At 40.0% G+C, this 18,884-nt stretch overlaps 3 protein-coding genes across 5 annotated transcripts; 1 reads left to right on the top strand and 2 right to left on the bottom strand.

The window, feature by feature from the left end:
- Positions 1 to 56: 56 nt before the first annotated feature.
- LOC127803349 (probable inactive receptor kinase At5g67200) lies at positions 57 to 9,431 on the bottom strand. Of its 2 annotated transcripts, none has more exons than XM_052339506.1 (2): positions 7,927 to 9,431; positions 57 to 881 (listed from the first exon to the last, which is right to left on the bottom strand). In XM_052339506.1, the coding sequence occupies exons 1-2, from the start codon at positions 9,383 to 9,385 to the stop codon at positions 316 to 318; spliced, it is 2,025 nt and encodes a 674-aa protein (XP_052195466.1). In that variant the 5' UTR covers positions 9,386 to 9,431; the 3' UTR covers positions 57 to 315. The 2 variants fall into 2 exon arrangements, with proteins under 2 accessions (XP_052195466.1, XP_052195467.1); XM_052339507.1 differs by having other exon boundaries at positions 57 to 878.
- Positions 9,432 to 11,964: 2,533 nt separating this feature from the next.
- Positions 11,965 to 13,018, top strand: LOC127803726 (protein IRX15-LIKE; the record flags this gene model as incomplete). Its single annotated transcript, XM_052340166.1, has 1 exon — positions 11,965 to 13,018. A coding segment is annotated over one exon (912 nt), but the record flags the coding sequence as incomplete, so codon positions are not given.
- A 63-nt stretch (positions 13,019 to 13,081) lies between these two features.
- On the bottom strand, positions 13,082 to 18,093 carry LOC127803351 (uncharacterized). Of its 2 annotated transcripts, none has more exons than XM_052339509.1 (3): positions 17,557 to 18,093; positions 16,948 to 17,054; positions 13,082 to 14,359 (listed from the first exon to the last, which is right to left on the bottom strand). In XM_052339509.1, exons 1-3 carry the CDS (start codon positions 17,641 to 17,643, stop codon positions 13,621 to 13,623), a joined length of 933 nt encoding a protein of 310 aa, XP_052195469.1. In that variant the 5' UTR covers positions 17,644 to 18,093; the 3' UTR covers positions 13,082 to 13,620. The 2 variants fall into 2 exon arrangements, with proteins under 2 accessions (XP_052195469.1, XP_052195468.1); XM_052339508.1 differs by having other exon boundaries at positions 17,552 to 18,091.
- Between the last annotated feature and the right edge of the window lie 791 nt (positions 18,094 to 18,884).

Genomic DNA, 18,884 nt, shown 5'->3' with positions numbered 1-18,884 from the left:
ACGTAAATGCCAATTACAGCATGACGGACGGACCCAAAAGTAAAGGTATGCCAAAATAGCTCAGAACCAACAGTACTAGCACTCAACCAATTTTCAGATGGATACATAGCACATGAACCCCACTGTGTGAGCCCAAGATGAGCTGAGAAGCCTTTTCACCTCTAATAACGAAGTCTAGCCCCACAAGATTCCTTGTGTAAAATTTTTAATCAGCCATCTCAAGATGTACATTTGTCATAGCCTCCATTCGACTTCTCTTGGGAGCAGTTTCTTGCGAGCACAGAGCAAAGGTATCTGTCTATATTATTATATCCACTATATACGTGCATCTCTGGGTTCATCTTCCACCATCACTCTCTCTTTTATGTCTTGGATCATCTTCAGCACTTTCCACATCAGCGGCCTCTGCTCTGGTGATTTCAAGCTACAAATACCAGCCACCTCAACTAGCATTGCAAGCCTATCATCTTCCCCGTCATAATCTTCCCTCATTGCTCTAACCCATTCTGGCACATCAGGGAGTGAAAGGTATGGTTGCTGGGATGGAGGTTTACCGGTTAGAAGCTCCAATAAGAGAATGCCAAAGGCATAGACGTCGGACTTGGGGGTGGCTCGTTGGCTGGACTTGCGGATCTCTGGGGCTTTGTAGCCTTCAGAGTCGGGATCGCCGCCACTTGAAGATGGGTCTGCAAGTACCACAAGGCAGTAGTCTGTAAGGCAGGCTTCAAAGTCAGCACCAAAGAGGACGTTGGTCGATTTCAGGTTTCCGTGTATAAGCCTCGATGCTTGATGAATGTAGGCAAGCCCCTCCGCCACATCTTCTGCTATCTTCAAGCATGAAGTCCAGTGCAGAGGTTTTGCCCTTGTTGATCTTGCACCTGCTTACATTTACATATAATTTCAGTTCTAAAGCCAAAGAAAAAGCAGAAATTCAATAGTGAATCCAAACAATAAACTCAGCGGTATGATTGTAGTTTCAAGGAAATAATTTTTCACCCAGTAAAAGGGCATATGCAAGAAAATGTCATAAACTTGGGCATGCATTTCATTAATATATATGTTACGAATAAAATAGAGATAGCAAACCCTCGCTCAAGTCAAAATCACACATTGCTTAACAAAACTCAAATGACCGAGAGTGTAAACATAAACATAGCAGATATGAAAATGCAAAAGTAACAAGAGGCATGAGATTTATAGTGGTTCACCCCAAATAGGGGTTACGTCCACTTGAGCTCCGGTGAGAAGAGCTCGCTCTACTATATGAATCAATCCGATTACACCCATACACAAGATCAAAACTGGACAATCCTGGTTCTCTAAAAACGCTCAAAAAACACTTAATACAAGTTAAGAGCTTACCTTAAACGAACCAGAGAACACAGAATAATGAAAGCGAGGACGAAGGTTGTACAAAGGATTTATAGAGAGAGAGAGAATAAAACCCTAAAATGAACAACTCTCGGCCACCCCCTCTTTTCTTCGTCTCCCCCGATCCCTTCACCAATCTTGAGGCCGCGCGATAAATAAGGCAACTGGACGAATGCGATAGCAAAGGATAAAAGGCAACAGCAACAGCTCGGATGTCATCGTGCAACACGATTTGCAGCAGGCTAAGAGACAAAAATAAAGGGCTTGGGCTTGGGCCAAAGGTGGCTGCCAAAGTGGCCCTCTAGTGGACGCCCAAAGGGCAGCCCACGGTTGCTAAGTGACCCCCCAACGTTTGGCATCATTTGATGCTTCATAGAAAACAACAAACTCCACCTTAAAACATCAAATGTCTAGGAAATCAGATCTGTCATATGAGTGCAGCATGCTACAATTCTCACCTTCACTGCTCAAGATGGCTGAGGAATCAGCCATCATCGATATACAGCAAGTTCAAGCAATGAACTTGGTTGCAGTCAATACCTTGGTGCCCATGTCAGCAGGATTGTTGGCTATTGAAACTTTCTGGATACCCACAGTTCCATTGGCTATCATTTCCCTTACATAATGATATTTCACATCTACATGTTTGGTTCAATCATGATACATCGAATTTTTGGACAAGTGGATGGCACTTTGGCTATCCGAGAAAACCACCACTTTGCTTTGAAGCAAGTGAATTTCCTTGAGAATACCTTGAAGCTATATAATTTCCTTGAAGGCATCAGTTACAGTCACGTACTCCGCCTTAGTAGAGGATAGGGTAGCAAGTGGTTGCAGCTGAGACTTCCAGCTAATACAATTTCCACCCAAGGTAAAATAAAAGGTAGTGGTGGATTTTTTGGAATCTCTATCCCTTGCAAAATCAGAGTCAACATACCCAACAAGATTAAGTGTATCAAACCTTTTCTTAAAATTTAAACCAATACATACAGAACCATTTATGTACCTAACCAAATGTTTTAAAGCATCCCAATGAAGTTTCCCAGGGTTTGATATGAATCGACTGAGTAAGGAAATTGAATATGCAAAGTCGGGCCTGGTACTTATCATTGAGTACATAATTGTTCCAATTACATTTGCATAAGGGACATTTTCCATTTCTATAATTTCAGAATTGGATGTGGGACACTGAGATTTAGATAAAATAAAATGTCCAGCCAAGGGAATTGTAACAGTTTTACAATTTTGCATTCCAAATTTATGAACAACTTTTACCAAATAATCATGCTGATGTATTTTGAGGCTATTGTTGCTTCTATTCGTCTCAATTTTCATTCCTAATATTTTCTTAGTAAGGCCTAAGTCTTTCATATCAAAGTTTGTGTTTAGCATTGATTTTAACTCCTTAATCTTTGACTTAAACTTGCTAATTAGCAGGATATCATCTACATACAACAATAGATAAATAGGAATCTCAGAGAGCATAAAGTAAAAACAATTGTCATATTGACTTCTAACAAAACTAGCCCCTAGAACAAAATTGTCAATTTTTTTTATACTATTGTCTTGGGACCTGTTTCAAGTCATACAAGGATTTTTTCAACAAACAGACATGATCAGATTTATCTGAAACAACATAACAAGTAGGTTGAACCATGTAAATGTGTTCATCAAGGTCTCCATGCAAAAATGCAGTTTTAACATCTAACTGTTCAAGTTCTAAATCAAATTGAACAACTGTAAGCATCATGTGAATTGTTTTGAATTTAACCGCAGGAAAAAAAAAAAATTGTATAGTCTATTCCCTTCTTTTGAGTAAACCCCTTAGCTACTAGTCTTGTCTTATATCTAATAGGGTCATTAGAAGACATACATTCTTTTAGTTTGAACAACCACTTACATTGGATCAACTTCTAATTTGCTAGACGAGGGACAAGAATCCAAGTTCTGTTGGCCATCAGAGAGGCCATTTTTTCGTCCATAGCTTGCTGCCATTTTTGACTGTCCTTAGAGCTGACAGCCTCCTCATAAGAGGAAGGCTCACTGCTCCTCATTTCAACATCTGCTATCGAGGCAAAATATACTAAGTCTGAATAAACATACCTAGCAGATGGTCTTACAATCCTCCTGCTTCTATCTCGGGCAAGTTGGTAATCACCAAGATCATGTTGAGGGGAGTCATGCTGCTCTACCTCAATCTCAGTTTCACCATTTTGTTCCTCATGATCAGTCTCATGATCAGAGGTTTGGTCTAAGTTTGATATGGGTGAGGGATCACCTTCTGGTTGAGGTTCTGGTATAACTGGAACACCAGGTGGGTTATCATTTATAGCTGGGTGCTCTACCTCAATTTGAGTTCCTCTTAAGCTGATAAAATTATCCGTGTTACCATGTTGGGTTGTTTCTTCTGTTTTAGATAATTTGCAAGGAAAAACAGCTTCACTAAATATAACATCACGGCTAATAATAATTTTAACACCCTTAGACTGTCTTTCCCATAGCCTATATCCCTTAGTTCCTTCCTGATATCCAACAAAAACACACTTTATGGATCTAGGTTCCAGCTTACCTTCAGATTGGTGAGCATAGGCTTCACAACAAAAAATTCTTAGATATTTTAAATTTAATTTTCTTCTGATCCACTTTTCTTCAGGGCATTTAAAATTAAGGGCAGTAGGACTTCTATTTACTAGGTGTGAAGCTGTTGCTAATGTCTCTGCCCAGAAGGATTTAGGTATACTAGAAGTGAACAAAAGGCACCTCACTTTTTCAAGGAGGGTTCGGTTCATTCTTTCAGTTATCCCATTTTGTTGGGGTGTGTTTCTAACAATTTTGTGCCTAAGTATACCTTGGGAATTACAATATTCATCAAATTCTTTATTACAGAATTCTAACCCATTATCTGTTCTAAGAGTTTTGATTTTCCTATCAGCTTGATTTTCTATTAAGATCTTCCATGTTTTGAATTTCTCTATCGTTTGATCTTTTATTTTTAACAGAAATACCCACACCTTCCTAGTAAAGTCATCTATAATAGAGAGGAAATACATGTTACCGCCATGGATGGGAACCTGGGAAGGTCTCCACAAATCTACATGTAAGTACTCAAGGCATGCCTTTGCCAGGTGAGTTCCCTTATGGAAACTCATCTTGTGTTACTTGCCTAACAAACATGGTTCACAAAAATCGAGGGACTCAGCAGACACTGAACCAAGGTATCATTGGTTTGACAGTGCCTGTAAACCTTTCAGGCTCATGTGACCAAGTCTCAAGTGCCATAGTTCTGTCTTATCAGTATTAACATAGCATGCAGAGTTTGATTTAACAACAAAGTGAAAACAACCATTGAAAACATATAAACCATTTTTCTTTGCACCAGTTAGGATTAAATCTTCTCCTTTAAAGACATTCATAGAACCATTTTCAACTTTGTAAGAAAATCCTAACTCATCAAGTGTACCGAGAGAAATCAAGTTTCTTTTAAGACCTGGTACATATCTTACATTAGTGAGTGTTCTTACTTTGTTGTCATGCAACTTAAGAGTAATATCACTTATACCTTGAACACTACATGAATGGCTGTTACCCATATAAACTATTCCATTTTTCCTGTTATTAAAGTTATGAAACTAGTTAATATTAGGGCACATATGAAAAGAATAGCCAGAGTCCATAATCTATTCATTTATAACAGAACAAATAGATACATTAAACACCTCAGCAAAACAGTTAGAACAACTAGCTGCTACAGTTATATTACCCCCTTGTGTTTTATTAAATAATCATAATAGTATTTCTTTATATGTCCCTCTTTCCCACAGCGGTAACACTTCTATTTTTGTTTTTGTTTTCCCTTCTACCCTGACCCATTAAATTGTTCAGCATTCCCTATATAATTTCTTTTATCAGCATTTCCTTTTACAAACAAGTTATTACCCGTTTTCTTAGATGTGCTAAGTTCTAGTTCCCTAGCCTTAATACCAGAAATAACAAGCTCCATACTAGGGACTATACCAGTATAACGTAAAGCATGTTTTACAACATCATAGTCATCAGGTAATGAGTTTAACAAAATCATGGCTTCACTAGTATCACATAATGCCTGATCAGTACCTCTTAATAACAAAGTAAATCTCGTAAATTCATCAATGTTTTCATCCATAGACTTAGAGGTATTCATCTTAAAGTTAAACAACATGCCTTTTAAATAAACCAAATTAGGAGCAGACATTACATAATACAAAGATTCTAATCTATTCCAGAGATCAAGGGGTTAGATATACCGTCAACCTTACGGATTACAGAATCACCGAGATGGAGAAATATCAAATTGAAAGTCTCCTATTTGATTTCATCAGTTCGAGCTAGCTGCTCAAGTGACCATTTACGGTCATCTGCCTCGAGTGCTATAAGCACTTTGTGATGAGAGAGAAAAACTCTCATCTTCTTTTTCGAACTTCCGAAATCCCCCTTTCCATCGAATGTACCGATTTCAAATAGGGTTGATGTCATTTTCGTATTGCACGAAAATGTCCTAAAAAACTCTAGATTACTGACTGAGACTTGTACAGCAAACACCCGCTGACAAAGGCTCCTCAGAAAAACCTTAGGACTTAAAACAACACCTTTACAGAGGAAAAAAGGAAACCCTAGATTTCGGAAAATGATTAGACACGATTTTGACTTAGAAAACCCTAGGATATGCAAACTGGATGCTCTGATACCACTGTTACGAATAAAACAAAGATAGCAAACCCTCGCTTAAGTTAAAATCACACACTGCTTAATAAAACTCAAATGACTAAGAGTATAAATATAAACACAGTAGATATGAAAATGCAAAAGTAACAAGAGGTACGAGGTTTATAGTGGTTCACCCCAAATAAGGGCCACGTCCACTTGAGCTCTAGTGAGAAGAGCTCGTTCCAATATATGAATCAATCCGATTACACCCATACACAAGATCAAAACTGGACAACCCTGGTTCTCTAAAAACGCTCAAAAACCACTTAATACAGGTTAAGAGCTTACCTTAAATGAACCAGAGAACACAGAATAATGAAAGCGAGGACGAAGACTGTACAAAAGATTTACAGAGAAAGAGAGAGAATAAAACCCTAAAATGAACAACTCTCGGCCACCCCTCTTTTTCTTCGTCTCCCCCGATCCCTTCACCAATCTCGAGACTGTGCGATAAATAAGGCAACTGGACGGCTGCGATAGCAAAAAATAAAAGGCAATAGCAACAGCTCGGATGTCATCGTGCAACGCGATCTGCAGCAGGCTAAGAGACAAAAATAAAGGCCTTGGGCTTGGGCCAAATGTGGCTAAAGTGGCCCTCCAGTGGGCGCCCAAAAGGCAGCCCACGGTTGCCAAGTGACCCCCCAACCGTTTGGCATCATTTGATGCTTCATAGAAAACAACAATATAACTTCTATAATCTTGTGTCTAGTGGTTACAGCTGGAAATGTAAATAGAAAATTTTGACATCAATTCTATATGAAGGGAAACTAAGGTCGGCCAAAGAATCCAAGCTACGAGTCTTGGACCTACATTCGAAACAAAGAAATTATAATGGTGGTGTTCACGAGGCTCTACATTATTGAAGATTCCGGCTGAATGGCAAAATTGAGCCCACTCTACCCAGAGGCATCAGAAATATTATCAATTCTTATATAAACAACCATGGTCCATGATATATAGTTACTAATTACCAATTGTTTCCGAAAATGAAAATGCTACACACACACATATATATATATATATAATTATACCTTTCCCCTGTTTTTTCCAAGAAAAATTGCTTGACCAAGGATGAAGTAAAATTTATGGTAGCCACTCGAGTTCCAATTCCAAAGTTACAAGGGTAGCATGGGATTTTGATGTTAGAATCATTTGTATCCTCGGCACACAGCATGCCTAAGTTTCCTATTTGGGCTCTCATTTCAAACTAAAAATTATTTTTTTATTTATTTATGTGAGGTATTCAAGTTTTACCTGATTAATTTCTGGAGACGGTGACCTTGCTCTCTAATGCACTCTCTAAATAAATTTAAATGTGATCGCACTCTGTACAAATTTAAAACTGAACATTCGAGAAGTTGACTGCCAACCTAAAATCAATATTCTTTTGTCCTATACCGTGTGCGCGTCAAACTAAAAATTGACGCGCGATTGTCGGCAGAGCGCATTGGTGGTAGCCCCCATGGCCATGGCATCGAAAGGGAAAGCACTCTGCTTCGGACACTCCCAAAAACGTTCCCTGTAAGCACCGACTCAAACCATTTATTTGTCATCCAGCCTTGTAGCATCTACATTATAGCCACTACTAGGTTGCGCAGTCAGTCCCCACTCACTCATCCAGTAACTATCGTCACGTTAACGAGTCAGAACCCACTTGTCTCTACTTTCTTCCCTTGTCAGGCATTTTGTTTTTGTCCGGGATAAAGCATACGAAAATTGGCACCGAGTCGGAACCATCACGACTCAGCAGCCGAATCGGTGAGTCCAGCACGCAAAACGGAAAAGGCAATGAGTAGGTAAGAAGAGGCGTACCGTGAATGAGATTGAAGAGGCTGCCATTGGGCTGGTAATCATAGATTATGAGTCTCTCTTGTTTAGCCTGAAAGTATGCTCTAACTGGTACCAAATTGGGGTGTCTGAGCCCTCCCAATAACTCCATGTGCTGCTCGAACATCTCGCCGCTGCTGATCGACGTTTTGCCGGCGTCGAGCCGCTTCACGGACACGACTAACCGATTGTCCATCACAGCCTTGTACGTTGCTCCAATTGTGCCTCGGCCAAGCATCTCCGCCGAAGCCCTCATTAGCTGCTCCAGACTGTACATCTGTGATTCGCCTCCACAGAAGATCAAATTTCCGCCCCTCTGCACGGGCTGCTGATGTTGAGTGCTTTGCACATTCTTCTCTTTTGCTTCTGCTTCGTTATTTACAGCTTGCGTCTCAGTTGTGGCGTTTGCAGCGATGGAGTCCATTGCTTCGGCGTTGAATGTTGCCGATTTTCGGTGCCTTTCATGTTCTCTCTGCTTCTTGAATGATGCGAAAAAGCATATAAGAATGGCCGCAAGTAGGAATACAGCTCCGACAGCAAATCCAATAACTACTCCGATTCTCTTGCGCTTCTTTGAGGACGGCGGAGATAAAACGACGCCTTGTGACTCAGCATTCTGGAGTGGAGGCGAGGCGATGGCAGCAGGGGCACCCGAGGAGTTGAAGAATGGGGGAACAGAACGGCATTGCTTGCCGATGATCTTGCCGCACAAGTTTGGGTTCAACGAGAACGAAGAATTACCGAATCGCGACAGAGTTGGGGTGACGGGAACTGCCCCGGTAAGGTTGTTATTTGAGACGTTGAATATTCCGAGAGAGGACTGGTTCAACGGCGGAACTGTGCCGCCGAAGCGGTTTGAATCGAGCCTGAGGTAGCTCAGCCTGTCGAGACGAGTTATTTCGGCCGGGATTGAACCGGTGAGGTTGTTGCGAGAGAGATCGAGAACGAGAAGACGGCGAAGAGAAAGAATCGAGGGCGGGAAAGTACCGGAAAAGGAATTCTGGTCCAGAAACAGAGACTTAAGGTTGAAGAGCCCGGCAAGGTCAGGAATCGGACCGGCAAGAGAGTTGTTGGTGAGTCTGAGGACTCGGAGCTGGTCGAGACGAGTCAAGGTGTCGGCGGGGAAGACCCCTCGGAGGTCGAATCCTCGGAGGATGAAGCGCATCACCCGGCCTTGAACGCACTTGACGCCCTGCCATTGACAGTAATCAAACCGCTCATTGAGCGTGTAGAGAAGCTTGCCGTCCAAGTCGGCTTTGGACTTGAACGAGAGTAAAGCGATGGCGTCGGAGGGCACTATTAAGCTGGCCGGAGGAAGAGGAGGCGGGTCGGCGGACAAGAGCGTGGTGGTGGGGGTAGCGGTGGTGGTGGCGGTGGCGGGAATCCGAAGGATGATGAGGATGAGAAAAAGAGGTGGAAAGCCGCCAAGTGTTGGCATGGGCATCTTGAGAGAGAGAGAGAGAGAGAGATGGCTGTGGAATGGGGTTGGTTTGTTGTTGACAGTGAGGGAGCCAATACTTTTGTTTGTTGTAAATTAATTCAGTTTTTTTTTTTTTATTGACGCACAATTATAATTGTCCCATTATTCAGCCTGATGATATCAATAAAAAATATAAATTAAATGACTCAACGACCAGTTCAATCTCTAGTCCCGCCGCAAACATGAGGACAGTAAGTAATTTTTAATTTTTAAGATCACTTTGACTGATGAGTTTCTCTCTTGGTTAAGACTTGAATATTGAACTCGATGACATAAAGAGTAACGCTCTAAAGTATATTTCCTTTGCCAGCGAAGCTTTACCTTGGGAGCATCAATTCAGTTTCTTGATTTCATGGTGAAGTTGAAAGGTTAATTAATATTTAAATTAATAATATATTTAAATAAATATATTCTAAATTATCAATTATATAATTATGAATTTAATTTGAAAGAGTTGATAAATTATTAAAACTTGATAAAAAAATAAAAATAGATATATTATTAAATAATATAAATAAAATATAAATTAATGTTGATAAATTTTTATAATTAACAGTTAATAAATTATATATAATTATTAAAAAATATATTAATATAATATTTTATTAAAGTGTTATATATATATATATATATATAGAGTAAAGGGTGGCCAACAATGGTAAGAGGAGACGATAGCTAAGGCAACGGAGAAGGAGATGGACAATGGATGGAGGCGGTGATGGATGCGGAAGGAGGAGATTTAGACGATGGCAACAACGATAATACTAGGCTAAAGGTGGCAATCAGAGAAGGAGATGAGAAAGGATGAGAGTGTAAATATTTGAATTGTGTGAGGGCAATTTTGTAATTTGCTTGGTCAACAAAATAAACTGCTAAAAACTTATTTAAAAAAGATAGGAGAAGAGATTTTGAAAAATGCTACTGAATTAGTTTAAAAGGTAAATAACGTTTAAACTCTTAAATATTACTAAATACATATAAAAAAAGTAAATCACTTTTTAAAGTAACAGATATTTTATTAACTCGTTAGATTGTAATAGCATTTTAAGATTGAAAATACATTTAATTTAGAAAGGATCATGATCATGATCATCATCTAAATTACATTCAGTCCTCATGATTTCCATGAGATAGGATACAATCACTAATCTTGTCCCAACCTCTTAATTAAACTCATTATAAATTGTGCACCAGGAAGTCATAATAGCGATGGATGAACACTAACAATGATGCTGCCATTGCAATTACGCTGCTAAGGCAGTCAAGTGTTCTGTAGTGGTCTGTAGTGGCTGGCTTTGAATTTTTAACACTTCTAAGCTTTAATTAGGCCCACAGCTACCAATATGTTTTCCAGGGATTGGATGCTGCCGATACAGGACCTGTGCCATGTCCGGTTCTTCTTTTCACCATGTCAAATTGGCACTAAAAAAAAAGCGATGTTCTGATCAAGTCTGGAAAGCCCTTTCTTCCGCCTTTTTCGATGCTTCCTCTTTGAACTTACCCCGATATAACTTTCCCACAAAGCACAAACAAGACTTTTGTGTCTCTGTTGCTTGCTTGGCTCCAAAACTGCAATCAGTGAAGTGGTGATCCAGAGTTGCCATGCTGCTTTTGACCATAAAGAGTAAAGAGGTGGGCATCCATCCAAATTATACCCATAAACCCACTAAGCAACACAACTGTTCCAAAAGTATTAAAGCTTAAGGCTTTTGTAATTAAAGCGTTCTTAGTGCTTGCAGCCTAAGGCTTATTATTGGATCGAGTAGATGTTTGTGCTGATTTTCTACAAATCATTATTGTGAATTGAAGGAAATCCCTTCTAGCAGCAACTGCGGGTGATGTTTGAGTACACCATTAATAACAGCTACGAGCTTTTGGAATGAGTAGGCGTTTTCAGGAACCCTCATGGGTGAGTGAGTGTGGTTGATAAGAATCACTAGCGTAGCGGGTCGTCAACTGGATGAAAGTTGCATATCTTCTCTCTGTTGCTACATTATAAATTAAACCCCACAAAAATCCATCAATTCAATTATGTAAATAACATCCATATGCATTTCCCCTCGAATAATGGAGAGGAAAAGCAGCCCAAAATATACAATGGGCCGGCCCAAAGGTCTGTATTCTCAGAGGTCAGAGGGGATTGAGATTAAATTTTAATTGAGGTCACGTACGAACCAAAGCTTGAATTTTAAACAAGTAAAAGCGACTGGTGGCTTGTAATTAGTTACGCTGTCGCCACAACCCTTACCAAATCCAGTTTGCTCCACCCACCGCCCTTCCTGCTTCATCTCGTAGTCTCCATCCAAAACCCACTTCATACATTAAACCACTCCCAGTATTGTTAAATCTGCACGTTGGGTTGGTTTAATTATGGTTGGTTCCTCTATATCACTTCTTGGTGTGGCCAATCCCATGTCGCCTTCTTCATGTTATAATTGCTTCCATTATTCTCTCTTTAAAACTACATCTTCCACTCCCAAGCTTCTCAGCTAGTTCTCTTCTTCTTCCTCCGTTTCTGTGAAAATGAAGAACAGTATTAACAATGGAATGGGAATGGGAATGCCAACACGAGGCTTTTACTGCTCCATCCATACATCCAAAAGCAAACCCCCAGTCGGATATGGCTTCTGGCCGTTGTATCCTTCTTCACGGTCGCCTTCCTCCTCACCCTTGTGTACACACGAGATTCCATCACCACCACCGTCACGGCCGCCGCCGCAATAGACCCCCCGGCGTCCGACAGCGTCGTGAAGGCGCTCCTCCACTACGCCGCCAACTCCAACAGCTCCGACCACATGTCCTACACCGACCTCAAGCCCATCTCCGACGTCCTCCGGCAGTGCTCCTCGCCTTGCAACTTCCTCGTCTTCGGCCTCACCGCCGAGACCTTCCTCTGGAAAGCCCTCAACCACAACGGCCGCACCGTCTTCATCGACGAGAACCGGTACTACGCGGCGTACATGGAGGAGAAGAACCCGGAGATCGAAGTCTACGACGTTCAGTACACCACGAAGATCCGGGAGATGAAGGAGCTGGTGGCGGCGGTGAAGGAGCAGGTCCGAAACGAGTGCCGGCCGGTACAGAATCTCTTGTTCTCGGACTGTAAGCTGGGGCTGAACGACCTTCCGAACCAGTTGTACGAAGTGGATTGGGATGTGATATTGGTGGATGGGCCGAGGGGGTACTGGCCTGAGGCGCCGGGAAGGATGGCAGCTATATATACGGCGGGGGTGCTGGCGAGGAGCAAGAAGTGGGGGAACGGGAAGACGCATGTTTTCGTGCATGATTTCAATCGGAAAGTGGATAGGGTCTGCAGTGAAGAGTTCTTGTGCAAGGAGAACTTGGTGATGAAGTCCAAGGACATGCTTGGACACTTTGTTCTGGAGAGGATGGATGAGAATAGCTTCCACTTCTGTCGTAATCATACTTCTTCTTTCTTTTCTTCTTCCTCCTGATTCCTGATCTGAAAATTATTTATGGTGGACTTTGATTGTGTAAAATTCATAAATTTTCTTGTTGAAATTTAGATTCAGCAATTGGCAACGAACTCCAAACAAACTTGTCTTCTGTCTTTTGGTTGTTATAAGTTTGATGTGATAGCGATAGAGATAACCTGTGTCAGCAACAATTTTGGGCAAAATCCAATTCGAGCAAGACACATTTCCTGGGGACCTATATATATATATATATATAGTACATAAAAAACACTAAATCTTCTTCTCAGAGGCTACAAATTACTCGGTCCGATGAGACGGCATTATATAATGATCACCATCTCAACAAATGAGAACACTAAAAAAATAACGTCCTAATAGAAGGAAGGGGTAATTCTCACCCAATTTTGGGGAACAAATAGGTTATGTTAGTAATTAATTGTCTCAGTTAAAAGGAAGTACAGTCAACAAGGCCTCCACATAAGGCTTGAATGAATCCCAAGTCCCAACCTATAGAAGGAAATTCAGAGACCCCGTGACGTCTCCCCCATCGGATCAGCAAGGTTTCAATTGGTACAGTATCAGGATGCAAGTAATACCACCATGTTACAATAGCCAAAGAGCCAGCTGCAGAAGAAGCAAAGCTTGCACCAGTGCTTTTGCACGGCGTAAGAACCCAGGCTCTGAATATTTCGTAATCCACACCACGCGGACCATACGGGGGCTGCCAGCAACTTGTAATGTCCAATTTGAAAGAACGCAGTTTCATGCAACAATCCCATTTGACGATACCATTTCTGAGCGAGAATCTTTCAAGTAAAGAGGTATCCGAGAGCCCAGCTCCCTAAGCCTGTTGACCATGCCATAAAGGAATTCAAAGGTGAGTTTCGATTGTGCATTCAGGTCCTCTCTCACATGAGGATGAATCCTGAACCACTCTCCTAGAAGCTTGTGCACGTGAGAACGGACCATTCTCCATGGTACAGGATATTTCTCGCAAAGTTTCAAATACTCCACCAACAAATCAGTCTGGTCTAATTCTCCATCTTTGTTGATTTCACTGCTGCCCAACGCCCATTCAGCAGTTCCAAACCCGGCAAAGAGAGCCGGATTCTCAAGGAGAGTCTCTGCCGAGAGGACCCCATCAACTCCCGTCTCTTTCAAACAGCTCTGGACATCATCCATGTGCCGTATATTCCCATTGGCAAGCACTGGGATTCTAACAGCATTTCTAACAGCTTTAATGGCATCCCAATTGGCCCGGAATTTCTTTCCATCCTTTTCATCTCTTGTACGGCCATGAACTGCTAAGAGAGAGCAGCCAGCATCCTCCAGCATCCTTGCATAGTTTATAGTTGTTTGCAAGTCCGGGAAAATGCGAATTTTGCAGGACACTGGGACGTTAAGGTTGAGAGCCAATTTTTCTACCAGAGACTTAACAAGAGGAAGATTATCCATTAAGAAAGCTCCATAGTTTCCACGCCTAGCAATACGCTGAGGACACCTGCACATAAAGCAACCATAAAACTAAGTCAGCTATCGAAATCACCAGTCCAGGAGGCTTGAAGAAGTGAGAATGCTTCCAGAAGACAATTGATACAAACTCATTTCAAAGGAATGAGAATGAGAAAGCAGTGTTTTAAAATGCACTAGGTGCTAGTCGGGCGCCTAGGTGGGGCCTAGGAAAACTATGTTGCATAGGAATACTTGATACCCTTTGAGCTTAAGAGTAAATTATAAGGATAACCCCTACTAGTCATATATCACCAAAGCTGAACATGTACTTAATTTAGTGTAAATTATAAGAAGATAAAATTAGAAATATGGTTATTCCTACTAAGGTCATATCAATTCTTATTAAAGATAAAGATGCATGAGACATAACTAAGATGATTTCCCTTTAGTCACCAATACAGGCCCACGTGAGAAGAGTGAATGAAAACAGGTCATTAGGAAAAAAGATAAGAGGAAGACCAAGAAGAACTGGGCAAGAGACAGTCATTTATGTATGATATGAGTAATAAGAGTCTTAAAAGAATATATGAGACCATAAACATAAATGATTTGTGAGCCAAAATTCATATAACTGATCTTAAATAGTGAGATTAAAGCTTGATATTTTATTGTTTAAGGTCATAGTATAACACCCCAAAATTTTACAGAATTTTGAATGTTAATTTATGTAGAACACCATTGAAATAGGTGTGGTTCACGAATATTGGAAATTTTGATACTAGTGAGACTAACAAAATTCTTTAGGATTTTAGAGTATTAATTTTTGAAAAAAAAAAAGTTAAATGAATGAAATAACAGCTTATTTGGAAATTTAGGTGCTAGTGCAATTACTAAAATTCTATGGAATGTTTAGGAAATTAACTTCTGAAGAAAATTTGTCAAAATGAGGTTGATTGACAATTACTCAAAAATTTTGATACTTAAGAGTGGTTTGGAAAAAGGTAATTTTAGTGGCAATTACTTTAGAGAATTATTTTTAAGAGTAAAGGTTGTAAAACTTGGACCAAATGAAAATCGAGTAATCGAGTATTAGTATGAGATATAAAAATAGTGGACCTTGAAGATTTATTTAGAAAATCAATGCAGATTTACAATTTGTAAAATGGAGCGGATACATAAATAGGTAGGTAAATACAAGCAGAAGAGTGGGGTGTTACAGTAACTAACTCAAGTATCCAGATAATACATGTGCTGCCATTAATTTTAATGAATTACAATTTAATAAGCTAAATGAACATCCCATTTGCTTTAAAACTTCTGCAACAGAGTCTTCCTCTGCTGTTAAAAGCAATCTTCAACCAGCATGAGGATTTTGACTTGCTCAAAATTTAATTTTCTTTGATTTCCTAATGAACTCTTCAAAGTAAATTAATTAACATCTGATAATATCTCTCGCTCTCTTGCCCGCAAGAAACCTAAGGAATTCATTCCATCATCTCTGAACCAGCCCCAAGGCTCCCAACCAAAACTGTGCTTGCCGCATCAACCCTCACACACCACACACCCAAATTATAGCCACCTCCAAAGCCACCCAGTCTTGGGCATGCGGTTGAAGTCACAACCAACACCACCCAAACCATAGCCAAGTGATTTGGACGCTTTGAGCTATAGCAACATTAACAAAAAAGAAGAAAACATAACAACAACAATGTTAAGGATTTTAGCATGTTTTTGGGAAGGTTTCAATTAAAAATTGTGGGTGCAAAATGTATCTGAGAGTAATATGAAAATTACTTCAAATTTGTGTATTATCTTCAATGTGAAGTGTTCTATTTTCTATAAAGGACCTCATAACATTCCGATATCAAGATTATACAATGAGAATGAGCAATTTTTGAATCAAGCAAAGTTCATGCAAAGATTATTATATTAGATTTTTCAATTAAAACATTGATGGTTGTTCTCACTAGGTAGATATGAATCAATCCACAAAGTTTTGTTAAAGAGTATAAAACAGTTGGCGTAACTGAATCCCTAAACAGCAACCAAACCAGTTCGGGTGGTTTGTGAAATTCCCAAATCATAACCGATCATTACTTGAGAAGATTGCAGTTTGGGTCGATTCGATGCCATCAAATTTGGTTTGTCTTTGCTCACCCCTAATTGGAGCATGTAAAGAAAATTACTTGTTAAGTTCCCTATTCAAGTTCAGAGGCTTAATAGTACCAAATAATTTGGCAGAAACACTCAACAGAATTATTATTGTCTTGTAGTTGCTACATAGCCTACATTATCTTCCCATAACAGTCATGTAATTATTAGCTTTGTTTATTATTCTAATAATTAATTTTGACACCTGCAATGGCAAGTTAAAAAGAAACCAAGCAAGAATCAAGTTTTCAACGAAAATCACCTATTTGCATATTAACCCAATCTATTTTGATTCTTTTGAACCTTTCTCAATTGTGTGGTAATAATAGTACCACAAAAAGTTGAAAGTGGAAAAAAGGTTTGGTTCTTGCATCTAGATCTGTCATTTTGGGATGGCTCAAGTAACAGAATTGAATATTATGAAGGCATTCCTATGCAATCTAGATCATTTGCACATAATTGGAGGTGAAGGGCCGAAAACATTACCCCAAGTTAATATCAACATAATCACAATAAGGTTCCACTCTTCGTGCTGCCTCCAACAAAGTATCTGGATCGTTTGCACAGAATTGGACAAATAGGGGGCGATCCTCCTGCAGCCATAATCAAATTTACACCAGGAAAAGCCCAAAGATTAATATCTCAGAAACACAAATTGAGAAAAGTGCACTAAAATGGCCAAAGAAAGCAAAAAACTGAAAGAAGTTACATAAATGCATGCATTCTCCAAGAAGATTACATGATGCACTGGTGGCCTCATGGTATAGCAAGTAAAAAGATGTTTAGCTGTTTCGTGAAAAGGCATAGCATCCTAAAAAAAAAAGAATCGACTTGGACAAAAAGAAACGAAGTGGCTCAGACAAATCTTTTTTTTTACATTTGAGGTGATAATTGACTCGAAGATAAAATGGGACAAAGAAAGAAAGATAAAAAACAGCACTTATAGAGACAAATTTGGCTCATCCATCCTTTGCCAGCATTGGTTATTAAAAATCTAAAAGCTACTATGGATCTAAACTTGATATCGAGCTTGCGAATAGGAATTTAAAGCTTTCAATTAACTTTTCGCGGATGTGCGAGTATTATGCACCTTACAGGTGGTGAACTCTTCAGAACGATACTTTTCATTCTCGGTGAAGATGCGAGAATGAAGCATTGGAGTATAAGCCGCTTCAGCTCCATACTTTCGACACAGCATCCGAAAAGGAAGCTCCGAGTTGTCAACCATGGGAGCCACAATAAGCTTCGGCTGACCTAGCTTCTTCCAGTGAGCCCACGCTCGTTCAATTCGCGACTCCCCGCTCGGGTATCCACTTGGGATCCCAATATATCCAGCTTGCCCTAGCTGTTGCTGTTCGTGGAGGTCGGCGTCGGGAAATTGGCGGGTGTTGTCGCAGCAACGTTGGTCGTCGAATTCCTCTGCGGAAGCAGAAGAGGCGGCCATGAAGGAGCAGATGGGAGAGACAGACGATTTCAGAGATGCAGGCCGAGCGGTGAAAGAGGCGGCGGCTGAGGAGGAGAGTTTGAATCTCATGTGGAGGCGATGGGGAGAGCAACGCGACCCATCGCCGCCACTGGGTTCGACTCGCGACGGAGTGAATATTTCTCTCGGTGAAGGTAGGGTTGTAATTTGGGTCCACTGAGTCCGACCCTTTTCGATAACGGGGGTGGGCTTGGATTACCAGATTTTTCTGACCAAGCCCAACAAGTATGCATTCCCAAAGCCCCAAAGTTAACGGAACGCCATCTTCCGTTACCGGCGTTTTTACAAATTTTTAAAAGAAATTATACAAAGATAACAAAAACTAAAAAGAAATTATAGAATACCATTGATGTTGGTAATTAGCGTTGGCATCACCAGCAATCAACAAAAAAAGAGAGGAAAAAAACTAACCTACCGATATTCATCAACTTTATTGTTATCTTTGTCGTACCTTCATTCAAAAAATCTTTGATATCAATCCAAATCAAATCATTGATGACAACCATTATGAGTTTTTGCATTAATGGGAATGATTGGGGTTTCAACAAGAGAGAGGGGATGGTCGACGAGGATGATCAGGGTTTCAACGAGAGAGAAAATACGATCATAGATAACTAGCCAAAAAGGAAGATGGGACATCAAGAGAGTTGCCACTCCCTTGGTCATCGTTGGAATTAACATGCGAGAGAGAAAAGAGATAGAGATGAGAAGGGAAAATTATTTAAATGTAGAGATAAAATAATTTATTAACTTAAAAGAGAATCAATATAATTTTAAAAAATACACGAGTTATCGATATAATTTAGATAAACCCCAAACGTGATGTGAAATTTATCCTAATTTATTCGTATACTGATTTTTAAATTGGAAATTAGAGAGAGATTTAAATTTGCCAAAGTAGAGTGAAAATTTTTGAATCTAAACAAATTAGAATTTTAAT

The sequence above is a fragment of the Diospyros lotus genome, chromosome 6 (genome assembly GCF_014633365.1).
Source record: "Diospyros lotus cultivar Yz01 chromosome 6, ASM1463336v1, whole genome shotgun sequence".
In the NCBI taxonomy this organism is placed as follows: domain Eukaryota; kingdom Viridiplantae; phylum Streptophyta; class Magnoliopsida; order Ericales; family Ebenaceae; genus Diospyros; species Diospyros lotus.
This window is presented reverse-complemented; position numbering and strand designations above follow the sequence as displayed.

Coding starts and splice junctions, on each gene's coding strand:
- LOC127803351 (XM_052339508.1), bottom strand. CDS start 17,995: ATGAGATTCAAACTCTCCTCCTCAGCCGCCGCCTCTTTCACCGCTCGG. Junction 17,055..17,551: donor AAGAGTTCACCACCTGTAAG/GTGCATAATACT, acceptor TTATGGCTGCAG/GAGGATCGCCCCCTATTTGT. Junction 14,360..16,947: donor TATGTTGATATTAACTTGGG/GTAATGTTTTCG, acceptor CTTTATGTGCAG/GTGTCCTCAGCGTATTGCTA.
- LOC127803349 (XM_052339506.1), bottom strand. CDS start 9,385: ATGCCCATGCCAACACTTGGCGGCTTTCCACCTCTTTTTCTCATCCTC. Junction 882..7,926: donor CCTCTTCAATCTCATTCACG/GTACGCCTCTTC, acceptor TGTAAATGTAAG/CAGGTGCAAGATCAACAAGG.